At 38.1% G+C, this 16,228-nt stretch overlaps 1 protein-coding gene across 1 annotated transcript in view; it reads right to left on the reverse strand.

Annotated features, from left to right (window-relative positions):
- Window positions 1-1,904: 1,904 nt before the first annotated feature.
- LOC100369144 (beta-secretase 1-like) overlaps window positions 1,905-16,228 on the reverse strand; it is a 38,486-nt gene continuing 24,162 nt past the window's right edge. The window contains exons 5-10 of the mRNA XM_085499405.1: window positions 9,665-9,799; window positions 8,644-8,745; window positions 6,931-7,077; window positions 6,309-6,480; window positions 5,915-5,962; window positions 1,905-5,291 (exon numbers count right to left, since the gene is read on the reverse strand). Of these exons, the coding sequence (XP_085355531.1) occupies window positions 5,107-5,291; window positions 5,915-5,962; window positions 6,309-6,480; window positions 6,931-7,077; window positions 8,644-8,745; window positions 9,665-9,799 (789 nt within the window). The 3' untranslated portion in view covers window positions 1,905-5,106. The remainder of the gene's footprint in view (window positions 5,292-5,914; window positions 5,963-6,308; window positions 6,481-6,930; window positions 7,078-8,643; window positions 8,746-9,664; window positions 9,800-16,228) is intronic.

Genomic DNA, 16,228 nt, shown 5'->3' on the forward strand with positions numbered 1-16,228 from the left:
TTATTACCTGTACTCAAAGCATTATTAAAACCTGATTATTACCAGTACTCAAAGCATTATTAAAACCTGATTATTACCAGTACTCAAAGCATTATTGAAACCTGATTATTACCAGTACTCAAAGCATTATTAAAACCTGATTATTACCAGTACTCAAAGCATTATTGAAACCTGATTATTACCAGTACTCAAAGCATTATTGAAACCTGATTATTACCTGTACTCAAAGCATTATTAAAACCTGATTATGACCAGTACTCAAAGCATTATTAAAACCTGATTATTACCAGTACTCAAAGCATTATTGAAACCTGATTATTACCTGTACTCAAGCATTATTGAAACCTGATTATTACCAGTACTCAAAGCATTATTAAAACCTGATTATTACCAGTACTCAAAGCATTATTGAAACCTGATTATTACCAGTACTCAAGCATTATTAAAACCTGATTATTACCAGTACTCAAAGCATTATTAAAACCTGATTATTACCAGTACTCAAAGCATTATTAAAACCTGATTATTACCTGTACTCAAAGCATTATTAAAACCTGATTATTACCAGTACTCAAAGCATTATTGAAACCTGATTATTACCAGTACTCAAAGCATTATTAAAACCTGATTATTACCAGTACTCAAAGCATTATTAAAACCTGATTATTACCAGTACTCAAAGCATTATTAAAACCTGATTATTACCAGTACTCAAAGCATTATTGAAACCTGATTATTACCAGTACTCAAGCATTATTGAAACCTGATTATTACCAGTACTCAAAGCATTATTGAAACCTGATTATTACCTGTACTCAAGCATTATTGAAACCTGATTATTACCAGTACTCAAAGCATTATTAAAACCTGATTATTACCAGTACTCAAAGCATTATTGAAACCTGATTATTACCAGTACTCAAGCATTATTAAAACCTGATTATTACCAGTACTCAAAGCATTATTGAAACCTGATTATTATCAGTACTCAAAGCATTATTGAAACCTGATTATTACCAGTACTCAAAGCATTATTAAAACCTGATTATTACCAGTACTCAAAGCATTATTGAAACCTGATTATTACCAGTACTCAAAGCATTATTGAAACCTGATTACCAGTACTCAAAGCATTATTAAAACCTGATTATTACCAGTACTCAAAGCATTATTAAAACCTGATTATTACCAGTACTCAAAGCATTATTGAAACCTGATTATTACCAGTACTCAAAGCATTATTAAAACCTGATTATTACCAGTACTCAAAGCATTATTGAAACCTGATTATTACCAGTACTCAAAGCATTATTGAAACCTGATTATTACCTGTACTCAAGCATTATTGAAACCTGATTATTACCAGTACTCAAAGCATTATTGAAACCTGATTATTACCAGTACTCAAAGCATTATTAAAACCTGATTATTACCAGTACTCAAAGCATTATTAAAATCTGATTATTACCAGTACTCAAAGCATTATTGAAACCTGATTATTACCAGTACTCAAAGCATTATTAAAACCTGATTATTACCAGTACTCAAAGCATTATTGAAACCTGATTATTACCAGTACTCAAAGCATTATTGAAACCTGATTATTACCAGTACTCAAAGCATTATTAAAACCTGATTATTACCAGTACTCAAAGCATTATTAAAACCTGATTATTACCAGTACTCAAAGCATTATTGAAACCTGATTATTATCAGTACTCAAAGCATTATTAAAACCTGATTATTACCAGTACTCAAAGCATTATTGAAACCTGATTATTACCAGTACTCAAAGCATTATTGAAACCTGATTATTACCAGTACTCAAAGCATTATTAAAACCTGATTATTACTCAAAGCATTATTTTTGGAAAATACAATTAAAATAAGACAGACAAAATAGCTAGCATAAATTAATATTTTTATTAAATACCAGCAGAAGATAAAAGAAATACTATTTACAGAGATCATGACTTTTTGCACAGGTTGCTTATAATTCGCGTCAAAGATAAACCCATTTATAAAGAAAGACAACAAAAAACATACTAAGAATTCAAAACATTATTGATGCTAAGATGAGTATTTTTAGGATTATTAGTGACATATTTGATGGTATGAATAATCATGAGGGTTGAAGTCCTGATATTCATTCAGTCTCTCCATAATATTTTGTTTGTTTGATGTTCAATTTGCAATAACATAGGGGGTGCCATAACAATGACAGCAATAAACTTTTTGGTTACTGAATTAGTTTGATAAGCTTGTCACCTGCATTCCCTCATTGAAGTCGACTGGTTGCTTTTCCGATAATTATTTTACGAGTCAGTCATTAATTGGCTTAATGCTTTTGCATAGTGTTCAGACAAGCATTTTCCTAATTACCGAGACATACTGGCAAAATGTTTTTAATATTTCACATAGTTGTTTTACAACGAATATTCAAAGTAGCTAGGTACATATAGTTGCAAAATACAATTACGAAATCAAATTCTATAAGATTGGCTTCCATGGTTACTATTACAATGTACAAGAAATACACAGAAAAATAATAGAATATGGAAGACATTGTCCAAATGTGGACAAATGGACTTGTCAAAACTGGAAAATTATTTTTAATACCAGTTCAAATGCATTCCTCCAATTTACTGCAGTATACTAGTAACACATGAAATAAGCATTATCCACTCTAGCCTAAATTCATGCAGCATTCCACTTGATATACACCACTCCACAAAGGTCCAGCTATGATGAGTATAGCTTATAATTCTATTGATTGCAGATTAGATCAGTTGAATGAAAATAGTATTGACATAATCATTTTAAAACACCTGAGATCATAGATGACACAGGACTGACTTCTGAGTATTCTGTGTCTCAAAATGCTCATGACATGCCATAGTGAGTGGAAATTTGTATAAATCTGAATGGGAATGAATAGACTATCATCAGACCTAGGCGCTAGTAAGTGGAATGTCACATACTGTAAAATTCTTTTGTTTCGTTTGCAATTAATTTTCGCTGAAGGAATGATTCAGTGAAATAAAATCCAGCGAATATGCTTTTTTTGCTATATTTTAGATTCAACTTGTCAGAAATCAGTGAAAATAAATTCTATACAAAACACGCAAAAAAGGAAACTTAATTTCAGCTAAAATAAAGTATTTTACAGTATATGTCCATCTTGAATGTCACATGATATTCTAAACTTTGAGTGATACATATCAACTTCTAAGATAAATATTCAGATTTCAAAGCAACAAAATGCCTGTACACCTAACAACAAAGAAACCTATACAATTATCAAATGTTACTGCATGTACATCTACCATAATTCCTCTATTTGAAGCACAATCCAATAATAACACACTCTAAAATTCTAAATAAACTTTTGTCTCAAAATCACAAAATAACAATAAAAAAAATCCAATAATTCTAAAATCATACAATACTAAAAACAATTGTAATTTGTCAAATTCACATAATGTGATTTATGTATTTTATATTTTATTGAAATTTAAAGCTTATTTATATCGTATGGCAGTGTGATAACAATGTAAACGAGTCCAGGTCAATGAAATGGGTCAGAGGTCAAGTCACTCCCAGAAATATTGCACTGATCTTTCATGACACATATCAACTTTGACCTTAACCCTTTCACCACCATATGATCTTTTGTCTCTTTCCATAAAATAGTCTGCTTCAAGATTTTCATTCACAAAAGTTGATTTGATCTTTGAACAGTATTAAATTCTGTCAATTTTGCTGAAAATTAATGCCAAATGAGAGAAATTACTGAAAATATTTACACCCAAAAAAATAAGTCAGTGAAAATGTGTTTGTGATTTGGTTAATCATTTTAGACACTCTTTGTTTTCACCATTTACAGTGGTTTTCAAAATAAAAAAATATTTGAATTTTTTCAAACTTAAATTTGAGTTACTGCATTCTGTACAAATCAATTTACTAACATGCATTTGTGTTTAACAACAGCCTACAAACAAATTGCCTCAACACGTTAAATACAATATTTGTACCACAAACAACCGCGACAAAATTAGCCCATGATTAATTAAATAGGTATGTACAACAGTTTATCAATGCAGTTTTTCCTAAGTGGACACAATTACCTAGTCACTTTGGTAATCCTCTGTTCATATCATTTAATATAAATAAATCTTGTTATTATTTCAATTCAAATATGTTTGTTCGAACACAGGGACAGATTCAGAAAATGTACTTATTGTATTTGGCTTGTATAATACTAGTTTGGAAGGACATCATGTGATGTTGATGTGTTTTAAATATAATTCATTTGACAGTTATGTAACCATAAAATAAATTAATGCACACTCATTATATATTCCAGAATATCTTAATTTAAACCATAATTACAAAAATATAACTGTACAATAACCCACTAAAAACAAAATACCATGAGATATGTGGAGAGCGCCCTCTACACTTTTGTTTTTATATTATACACTTTAAACTACAGAGGGCACTCTTTATAGCGCTATATCATAACTCAAGCAAGACAAGAGCATATAAATACAGTAAATCCATATGGTTAGAATCTTTTATGCCTCAAAATGTGGTCATTTTATTAATATTAAGTAGTGGTGAGAGATGCATTATGGGATACTGTAAGCAGCTGGGTAAATATAAAATTGACTCTGAAATGATCTGATGTCATTGAAGGATGGACTACTTAATATAAGAAATGATTTTAAATTAATTTATGGACCCGAAAACACAAAAGAGTTAATATGGTAAAATTCTAATTGCTTGTAGGACTGGTCCTACTTCAAATGAGAAATAAAACTACGGTTAGGAAATTTGTCATGCAATTAGAATACATGTATTTTGAGTAAGCTTTTCTATTATTTCAAATGATACCAGTGCTGCATGAAGAGAAATTCTGCTTGTCATGCTGAAGATATCTTTTATCTGATCACAATGATAGACGTGAACACAGAGGTAGGAAATCATTTGAGTTGTGATTGGACAATCCTAGTAACATGCTATAGTAAAGTAGTTAAATTTTATCGGCGATTCTTACATTGTTGATCATCAAGGTGCTTAAAAATAAATCATATATACTTCATCTTAGTCATCGATCAATGTTTCCCCATCATTTTTTTTCTCGATCGACTTTTTCTGATAGCACTGCATTACCATAATAAATAACGGCACCATACATATACCGCATATTGATGCCATGACGTACGCTACGACCATCAATGTAGCTTCGTTGTTTTCTGGGATGTGGTAAGCGCAATCCGATGAGTTATCTGTAGAATGATTTGTAGAACGTATTATTATTCATTTAGTAGCAAAGACAATGTATTAGATTGAAAGATTCTTCGTAGCAATGCAGTAACAGGGTATTATATCATAATTAAAATACTGAAAATCGATCTCATTTCGTGAGAAAAATTTTCAAGAATTTTGTTAGTCAGTAAAAATCTTAGTGTAAATTTTTCTTGAGTCCAACATCGTGGGGTGCCGATGACTTTTGCAAAATTTCGTCTTAGTGTAAATTTTTCTTGGGTCTTACATCGCGGGGTGTCAATGACTTTTGCAAAATTTCGTCTTAGTGTAAATTTTTCTTGGGTCTTACATCGCGGGGTGTCAATGACTTTTGTAAAATTTCGTCTTAGTGTAAATTTTATTTGGGTCCTACATCGTAAGGTGTCAATGACTTTTGTAAAATTTCGTCTTAGTGTAAATTTGTTTTGGGTTCTACATCGTGGGGTGTCAATGACTTTTGCAAAATTTCGTCTTTGTGTTAATTTTTATTAGATCCTACATCTTCACTAATGCCATAAAATCCTTAAATTCATAGTACTGAAACATAAATAGTTTACAGTATGTCATAAACAGAATACTGGATGTGATAATGTTGTAATCTTACCATAAGAGAATGGACCCAAGACTTGTGGTGAAATTGTTGAGTCATCAGCTGAAACATACAAAATAATGAAATGTATTAGTTACCTGTACTGTCCCTTAAAGATGTATCCCCACTTTGTATGATCTACTGAAAACCCCTATAAAAGCTTTGTACAGTTTATGAGAAATCTTATCAAACAGGATAGTAAAATACTTTTTTATTTTCACATGAAATTAATTATCGCTATTTTCGCTGAAGGAGTAAAAATAAAATCCAGCGAATAAACCCATTTTTCTGTATTTTACATTCAACTTGTCAAAAATCAGTGAAAATCAGCGAAAATCAATTCTATTTTACAGTAACCAATTGCATTGCTGATTCGGTCAACTCTGTTTCCATGGTGATAAAACCTTACCAGCACAACTTGATGCGGCAAATCCCACTCTTTGATTTTCTCTATCAAATATGACATAAAATCCTTCCATGATAACCGCACCAATGACTGTGCCCGAAGCTGACGTGGTGATCGCAAACTTGTAACAATCATTTATTGTGTTACTGACATCATCTACTTTACGCATATATTGCTGGAAAAGAAATTGAGAAGAATGAATTTTAAATTTCAAGGTGCATTATATTTATTAAAAATAGACATTGCATATGGTCTCATGCAATTAATATGTAAGAGTCTAGTCCATATCAAGAACATTCATGCCACATTTCAATGCAATCTGACTAGCAGTTGTTCTATAAAGAGACGAACAATGACGACATGTCCAGTCAACCCATGAGCTCCGCTCGATCATCTTTTTTGACAGCAGAGCTAATAAAGCAATGTATTATGATGGGTACTAGAGTATAACTTTACAACAGTAATGACTGATGTCAATTCTTGTGATGTCACTTCCTAAAATACATCAAGGTGCATCATGGATAATATGTAGGGAATAAAACCATAATTTCATTTGAGTTTGGCAAAAATGGAACTATTTTATTTAAAGGATGAATCTGGCATCAAATAATCATTTATTACTTACCTTTGGTGATATTATTAATTTATAAACTTGACTTAGATTTTCAGAAAGTAATGAAATTGAAAAAGAAGGAAATATTTGCCAAGGTGTTACATCTTCCCCGTAACACATTAGCTCTGCCCCTGTCCAGAAACCTGGTGTAATGGTGACCTGCAGGAAATGAAATGTGACATCATTATCTTTATACCTTATTATGCATCTAAGTAAGACATTGTAGAAATAAACTGGCCATAAAGTTGCATACATTTGTACATCTGCAATCAGTTTACGCTGCTAGTTCCTGCTTCAGAAGGTGCTCTGTTGCGTGATTTTATTGCGTTTAAAGACATTCTATCCAATGGATCTTGGAGGCTTACTTTCAATAGATCGCAGCGAAACTGCTGCTCTGCTAAGTTTGACACCCCGATCTACACCCAAGTCGACGGCAAGTCAAGGAGGGGATGATCACCGCCGCAAGGCCAGGAGAACTGCTCTACTGCTCCTGGCCAAGTAGTTTCGACGGAACTCGGCTCGGCTGTTGCATGCTTGCACACGCATCTACCAAGAGCCTCCCTCAATAGCGGCACTGTGGAGTCAACGCACACTGAGCGGGATTCCCACTTAGAGGTGTATCAGGTTCATTAATGTGATTTTTTTTTGGAGGAAGATGACACTGGGTGACATTTTAAGAAAAAAATGTATCAAATTTTAGATTAGCTTCTGCTATAGTTTCTTTCGTCTTGGGTGGTCCAACTGCCGGCATTGAAACTTGGCGTAGGTGGATTTTTCAATGAATTTTATGATCTTTTTTTGAAATTTTCAACACCAAATAAGTGCCCACCAGCCGTGAAATCACCCAGGGCAATATTTTGGATGGGCAAATTTACGACAGAATCTGGTAATACATTTAAATGTGGTACAGATGCATTTGAATGTGTTACAGATGCATTTGAATGTGTTGCATATGCATTTGAATATGTTACAGATGCATTCGAATGCATTACAGATGTATTCGAATGTGTTACAGATGCATTTGAATGTGTTGCAGATGCATTTGAATGTGTTGCAGATGCATTTGAATGTGTTACAGATGCATTTGAATATGTTACAGATGCATTTGAATATGTTACAGATGCATTTGAATGTGTTGCATATGCATTTGAATATGTTACAGATGCATTTGAATGTGTTGCATATGCATTTGAATATGTTACAGATGCATTTGAATATGTTACAGATGCATTTGAATGTGTTGCATATGCATTTGAATATGTTACAGATGCATTTGAATGTGTTGCAGGTGTACTTGAATGTGTAAAAAAAAGTGTTTGAATTTGATTAAGACACATTTGAATTTTTTGCAGATGATTTAAATTTGCTGCAGATGATTTAAATTTGCTGCAGATGTTGTAAATGTGAACATGCATCTTCCTTATTTGGGCAATGTGTATCATAATCACATTGTAGTCAAGTACTTTCCTTATAGCATCTAATGAAAATAGAATCGCGATAAACATTTAATGGTCAGAATAGCATGTTTTTGCCAGCACTGCTGTTATTTCCCACTGAACATAAAAGGTAATGTTCATGAGACTTCCACAAAGCATCCACTCAGCCAATTGTGCTTCTAATAATATGTATGAATTATACAGATTCCCAGCAATGGTTACATCACTTCAAACATGTTACTGAAACTGAGCAGGCCCTGAACATGCATTAGTCATAAATGATACTTACATTGATTGTACTGTCAATGCCTTTGACAATTCTGTTAAAAACTTTTAAAGGGACTCTTAAATTAGTTGTACCACTGTCAACGATAGTCTTGTCAAAATTGTACTGTCGATTCAAACAAGAATTCAAAGCATATTAAAAGACGTTCTGTAAAGGGGCATATGCAGTATGGCTCATGCAGTGTACTCTCAACGGCATTATGTTTATATTTTGTTACAAATCTTGGAAAAACATTAAAATCCATGCGTACAGTTTTGCAATGACTAGGTTCTTTAAAATTGATGTTCTATGAACCTATTTCAGATGCCATTAAATTAGTCGCTACACAAATCACATAGTTGTGGTTTAAAGGTTGGCGTTGTTACTTAGAATATTTTTCAGTTTATTTTACTGGAGACAATGCAAAACAATAATTAGTTGTTTAAACAATAACAAGAGTTATAATATCCCACAATTCCATGCTGCAATCTCAGGGATTGAGGAGCCCTGTAATATATGCCAACATTTAACAAAAATCATTTTGTAACAGACAATACCATATTTAGCTACATTAGAAGAGCTTCCCTAATTGGTGTTATTGCATGTTAGATCATTAAACAGGGTCCATAGCACCAAGAGCCAAATGATTTCCAACACTTTTTCCAGACCTTTTCTCAAACTTTCTTGCATTTTTCTTAATTCAGGCCAACATCATCACCAAAGCGCATCAAAGTTCTGAGGATATGGTAGTTCCCTGGAGAAAACGTGTCTTTCTATAAAAATGAACTAATAACTATGAAGAAATTTGAAGACTTTTCAAAGATTTCTTTTTTTAATTTTCCTGTAATTTAAAGACAACTCAAAGACTTTCCAGACCTCAAAAAACCAAAGACTTTCAAAGGTTTTTCCCAACACTATGGACCCTGTTAAAATCGAATGACCAGAATCACCTGTCACTTACTAATAATAAAATCAAGAATACAAATAGAAGTTTAAAAATGCAGTAGGTTTTACAATGAAAGACTGGAAATTATAGTGAACTCACTTCTTTACAATCCATTTCAAGACTTTTACCATCAACTTCCATATCTGTGATTACAACTTCATAGTACCACTGTTTTCTTATATGGCTATAAAATATACTACCAGTATACAATTCTTCATCAATTCCACCAACAGTCTGTAAATATAACAATAAATATTAAATCCAATGATGCTCTGCTTATTCATACCTAGAGAGAAGTTTTTGCAACATGTACAATGAAAACACATGGTAAGTATCGACCAATGAAAACATTGCGTTTTGATGATAGGCAGTGTGGGACACTTACCATAGTACCACCCATCTCAGACACAGACCCTACTGTGCCACATAGCAGCAATGCAAATACTGGGCTGTGTAGGTATGTCACTTACCATAGTATCACCCATCTCAGACACAGACCCTATTGTGCCACATAGCGGCAATGCAAATACTGGGCTGTGTAGGTATCTCACTTACCATAGTACCACCCATCACAGACCCTACTGTGCCACATAGCTGCAGTGCAAATACAGGGCTGTGTAGGTATCTCACTTACCATAGTACCACCCATCTCAGACACAGACCCTACTGTGCCACATAGCTGCAATGCAAATACTGGGCTGTGTAGGTATCTCACTTACCATAGTATCACCCATCTCAGACACAGACCCTACTGTGCCACATAGCTGCAATGCAAATACTGGGCTGTGTAGGTATCTCACTTACCATAGTACCACCCATCTCAGACACAGACCCTACTGTGCCACATAGCTGCAATGCAAATACTGGGCTGTGTAGGTATCTCACTTACCATAGTACCACCCATCTCAGACACAGACCCTACTGTGCCACATAGTTGCAATGCAAATACAGGGTTGTGTAGGTATCTCACTTACCATAGTACCACCCATCTCAGACACAGACCCTACTGTGCCACATAGCTGCAATGCAAATACTGGGCTATGTAGGTATCTCACTTACCATAGTACCACCCATCTCAGACACAGACCCTACTGTGCCACATAGCTGCAGTGCAAATACAGGGTTGTGTAGGTATCTCACTTACCATAGTACCACCCATCTCAGACACAGACCCTACTGTGCCACATAGTTGCAATGCAAATACAGGGCTGTGTAGGTATCTCACTTACCATAGTACCACCCATCTCAGACACAGACCCTACTGTGCCACATAGCTGCAATGGAAATACTGGGCTGTGTAGGTATCTCACTTACCATAGTACCACCCATCTCAGTCACAGACCCTATTGTGCCACATAGCTGCAATGCAAATACAGGGCTGTGTAGGTATCTCACTTACCATAGTACCACCCATCTCAGTCACAGACCCTACTGTGCCACATAGCTGCAATGCAAATACTGGGCTGTGTAGGTATCTCACTTACCATAGTATCACCCATCTCAGACACAGATCCTACTGTGCCACATAGCTGCAATGCAAATACTGGGCTGTGTAGGTATCTCACTTACCATAGTACCACCCATCTCAGACACAGACCCTATTGTGCCACATAGCTGCAATACAAATACTGGGCTGTGTAGGTATCTCACTTACCATAGTATCACCCATCTCAGACACAGACCCTACTGTGCCTCATAGCTGCAATGCAAATACAGGGCTGTGTAGGTATCTCACTTACCATAGTACCACCCATCTCAGACACAGACCCTACTGTGCCACATAGCTGCAGTGCAAATACTGGGCTGTGTAGGTATCTCACTTATCATAGTATCACCCATCTCAGACACACACCCTACTGTGCCACATAGCTGCAATGCAAATACTGGGCTGTGTAGGTATCTCACTTACCATAGTATCACCCATCTCAGACACAGACCCTACTGTGCCACATAGCTGCAATGCAAATACTGGGCTGTGTAGGTATCTCACTTACCATAGTACCACCCATCTCAGACACAGACCCTATTGTGCCACATAGCTGCACTGCAAATACTGGGCTGTGTAGGTATCTCACTTACCATAGTACCACCCATCTCAGACACAGACCATATTGTGCCACATAGCTGCAATGCAAATACTGGGCTGTGTAGGTATCTCACTTACCATAGTACCACCCATCTCAGTCACAGACCCTATTGTACCACATAGCTGCAATGCAAATACTGGGCTGTGTAGGTATCTCACTTACCATAGTATCACCCATCTCAGACACAGACCCTATTGTGCCACATAGCTGCAGTGCAAATCCTGGGCTGTGTAGGTATCTCACTTACAATAGTACCACCCATCTCAGACACAGACCCTATTGTGCCACATAGCTGCAATGCAAATACTGGGCTGTGGAGGTATCTCACTTACCATAGTATCACCCATCTCAGACACAGACCCTATTGTGCCACATAGCTGCAGTGCAAATACTGGGCTGTGTAGGTATCTCACTTATCATAGTACCACCCATCTCAGACACAGACCCTACTGTGCCACATAGCTACAGTGCAAATACAGGGCTGTGTAGGTATCTCACTTACCATAGTATCACCCATCTCAGACACAGACCCTATTGTGCCACATAGCTGCAATGCAAATACTGGGCTGTGTAGGTGTGTCACTTACCATAGTATCACCCATCTCAGACACAGACCCTACTGTGCCACATAGCTGCAATGCAAATACTGGGCTGTGTAGGTATCTCACTTACCATAGTATCACCCATCTCAGACACAGACCCTATTGTGCCACATAGCTGCAGTGCAAATCCTGGGCTGTGTAGGTATCTCACTTACAATAGTACCACCCATCTCAGTCACAGACCCTACTGTGCCACATAGCTGCAGTGCAAATCCTGGGCTGTGCAGGTATCTCACTTACAATAGTACCAACCATCTCAGACACAGACCCTACTGTGCCACATAGCTGCAATGCAAATACTGGGCTGTGTAGGTATCTCACTTACCATAGTACCACCCATCTCAAACACAGACCCTACTGTGCCACATAGCTGCAATGCAAATACTGGGCTGTATAGGTATCTCACTTACCATAGTACCACCCATCTCAGACACAGACCCTACTGTGCCACATAGCTGCAATGCAAATACTGGGCTGTGTAGGTATCTCACTTACCATAGTACCACCCATCTCAGACACAGACCCTACTGTGCCACATAGCTGCAATGCAAATACTGGGCTGTGTAGGTATCTCACTTACCATAGTACCACCCATCTCAGTCACAGACCCTATTGTGCCACATAGCTGCAATGCAAATACAGGGCTGTGTAGGTATCTCACTTACAATAGTACCACCCATCTCAGACACAGACCCTACTGTGCCACATAGCTGCATCGCAAATACTGGGTTGTGTATGTATCTCACTTACCATAGTATCACCCATCTCAGACACAGACCCTATTGTGCCACATAGCTGCAATGCAAATACTGGGCTGTGTAGGTATCTCACTTACCATAGTACCACCCATCTCAGACACAGACCCTACTGTGCCACATAGCTGCAATGCAAATACTGGGCTGTGTAGGTATCTCACTTACAATAGTACCACCCATCTCAGTCACAGACCCTACTGTGCCACATAGCTGCAGTGCAAATACTGGGCTGTGTAGGTATCTCACTTACCATAGTACCACCCATCTCAGACACAGACCCTACTGTGCCACATAGCTTCAATGCAAATACTGGGCTGTGTAGGTATCTCACTTACCATAGTACCACCCATCTCAGACACAGACCCTACTGTGCCACATAGCTGCAATGCAAATACAGGGCTGTGTAGGTATCTCACTTACCATAGTACCACCCATCTCAGACACAGACCCTATTGTGCCACATAGCTGCAATGCAAATACTGGGCTGTGTAGGTATCTCACTTACCATAGTATCACCCATCTCAGACACAGACCCTACTGTGCCACATAGCTGCAATGCAAATACAGGGCTGTGTAGGTATCTCACTTACCATAGTACCACCCATCTCAGACACAGACCCTACTGTGCCACATAGCTGCAGTGCAAATACTGGGCTGTGTAGGTATCTCACTTATCATAGTATCACCCATCTCAGACACAGACCCTACTGTGCCACATAGCTGCAATGCAAATACTGGGCTGTGTAGGTATCTCACTTACCATAGTATCACCCATCTCAGACACAGACCCTATTGTGCCACATAGCCGCAGTGCAAATCCTGGGCTGTGTAGGTATCTCACTTACCATAGTACCACCCATCTCAGACACAGACCATATTGTGCCACATAGCTGCAATGCAAATACTGGGCTGTGTAGGTATCTCACTTACCATAGTACCACCCATCTCAGACACAGACCCTATTGTGCCACATAGCTGCAATGCAAATACTGGGCTGTGTAGGTATCTCACTTACCATAGTACCACCCATCTCAGTCACAGACCCTATTGTGCCACATAGCTGCAATGCAAATACTGGGCTGTGTAGGTATCTCACTTACCATAATATCACCCATCTCAGACACAGACCCTATTGTGCCACATAGCTGCAGTGCAAATCCTGGGCTGTGTAGGTATCTCACTTACAATAGTACCACCCATCTCAGACACAGACCCTATTGTGCCACATAGCTGCAATGCAAATACTGGGCTGTGTAGGTATCTCACTTACCATAGTATCACCCATCTCAGACACAGACCCTATTGTGCCACATAGCTGCAGTGCAAATACTGGGCTGTGTAGGTGTGTCACTTACCATAGTATCACGCATCTCAGACACAGACCCTACTGTGCCACATAGCTGCAATGCAAATACTGGGCTATGTAGGTATCTCACTTACCATAGTATCACCCATCTCAGACACAGACCCTATTGTGCCACATAGCTGCAGTGCAAATCCTGGGCTGTGTAGGTATCTCACTTACAATAGTACCACCCATCTCAGACACAGACCCTACTGTGCCACATAGCTGCAATGCAAATACTGGGTTGTGTATGTATCTCACTTACCATAGTATCACCCATCTCAGACACAGACCCTATTGTGCCACATAGCTGCAATGCAAATACTGGGCTGTGTAGGTATCTCACTTACCATAGTACCACCCATCTCAGACACAGACCCTACTGTGCCATATAGCTGCAATGCAAATACTGGGCTGTGTAGGTATCTCACTTACAATAGTACCACCCATCTCAGTCACAGACCCTACTGTGCCACATAGCTGCAATGCAAATACTGGGCTGTATAGGTATCTCACTTACCATAGTACCACCCATCTCAGACACAGACCCTACTGTGCCACATAGCTGCAATGCAAATACTGGGCTGTGTAGGTATCTCACTTACCATAGTACCACCCATCTCAGACACAGACCCTACTGTGCCACATAGCTGCAATGCAAATACTGGGCTGTGTAGGTATCTCACATACCATAGTACCACCCATCTCAGTCACAGACCCTATTGTGCCACATAGCTGCAATGCAAATACAGGGCTGTGTAGGTATCTCACTTACAATAGTACCACCCGTCTCAGACACAGACCCTACTGTGCCACATAGCTGCAATGCAAATACTGGGTTGTGTATGTATCTCACTTACCATAGTATCACCCATCTCAGACACAGACCCTATTGTGCCACATAGCTGCAATGCAAATACTGGGCTGTGTAGGTATCTCACTTACCATAGTACCACCCATCTCAGACACAGACCCTACTGTGCCATATAGCTGCAATGCAAATACTGGGCTGTGTAGGTATCTCACTTACAATAGTACCACCCATCTCAGTCACAGACCCTACTGTGCCACATAGCTGCAGTGCAAATACTGGGCTGTGTAGGTATCTCACTTATCATAGTACCACCCATCTCAGTCACAGACCCTATTGTGCCACATAGCTGCAATGCAAATACAGGGCTGTGTAGGTATCTCACTTACCATAGTACCACCCATCTCAGTCACAGACCCTACTGTGCCACATAGCTGCAATGCAAATACTGGGCTGTGTAGGTATCTCACTTACCATAGTATCACCCATCTCAGAGACAGACCCTACTGTGCCACATAGCTGCAGTGCAAATCCTGGGCTGTGTAGGTATCTCACTTACAATAGTACCACCAATCTCAGACACAGACCCTACTGTGCCACATAGCTGCAATGCAAATACTGGGCTGTGTAGGTATCTCACTTACCATAGTACCACCCATCTCAAACACAGACCCTACTGTGACACATAGCTGCAATGCAAATACTGGGCTGTATAGGTATCTCACTTACCATAGTACCACCCATCTCAGACACAGACCCTACTGTGCCACATAGCTGCAATGCAAATACTGGGCTGTGTAGGTATCTCACTTACCATAGTACCACCCATCTCAGACACAGACCCTACTGTGCCACATAGCTGCAATGCAAATACTGGGCTGTGTAGGTATCTCACTTACCATAGTACCACCCATCTCAGTCACAGACCCTATTGTGCCACATAGCTGCAATGCAAATACAGGGCTGTGTAGGTATCTCACTTACAATAGTACCACCCGTCTCAGACACAGACCCTACTGTGCCACATAGCTGCAATGCAAATACTGGGTTGTGTATGTATCTC

Source organism: Saccoglossus kowalevskii, chromosome 5 (assembly GCF_978046115.1).
Source record: "Saccoglossus kowalevskii chromosome 5, keSacKowa6.1, whole genome shotgun sequence".
Taxonomy (NCBI): Eukaryota; Metazoa; Hemichordata; class Enteropneusta; family Harrimaniidae; genus Saccoglossus; species Saccoglossus kowalevskii.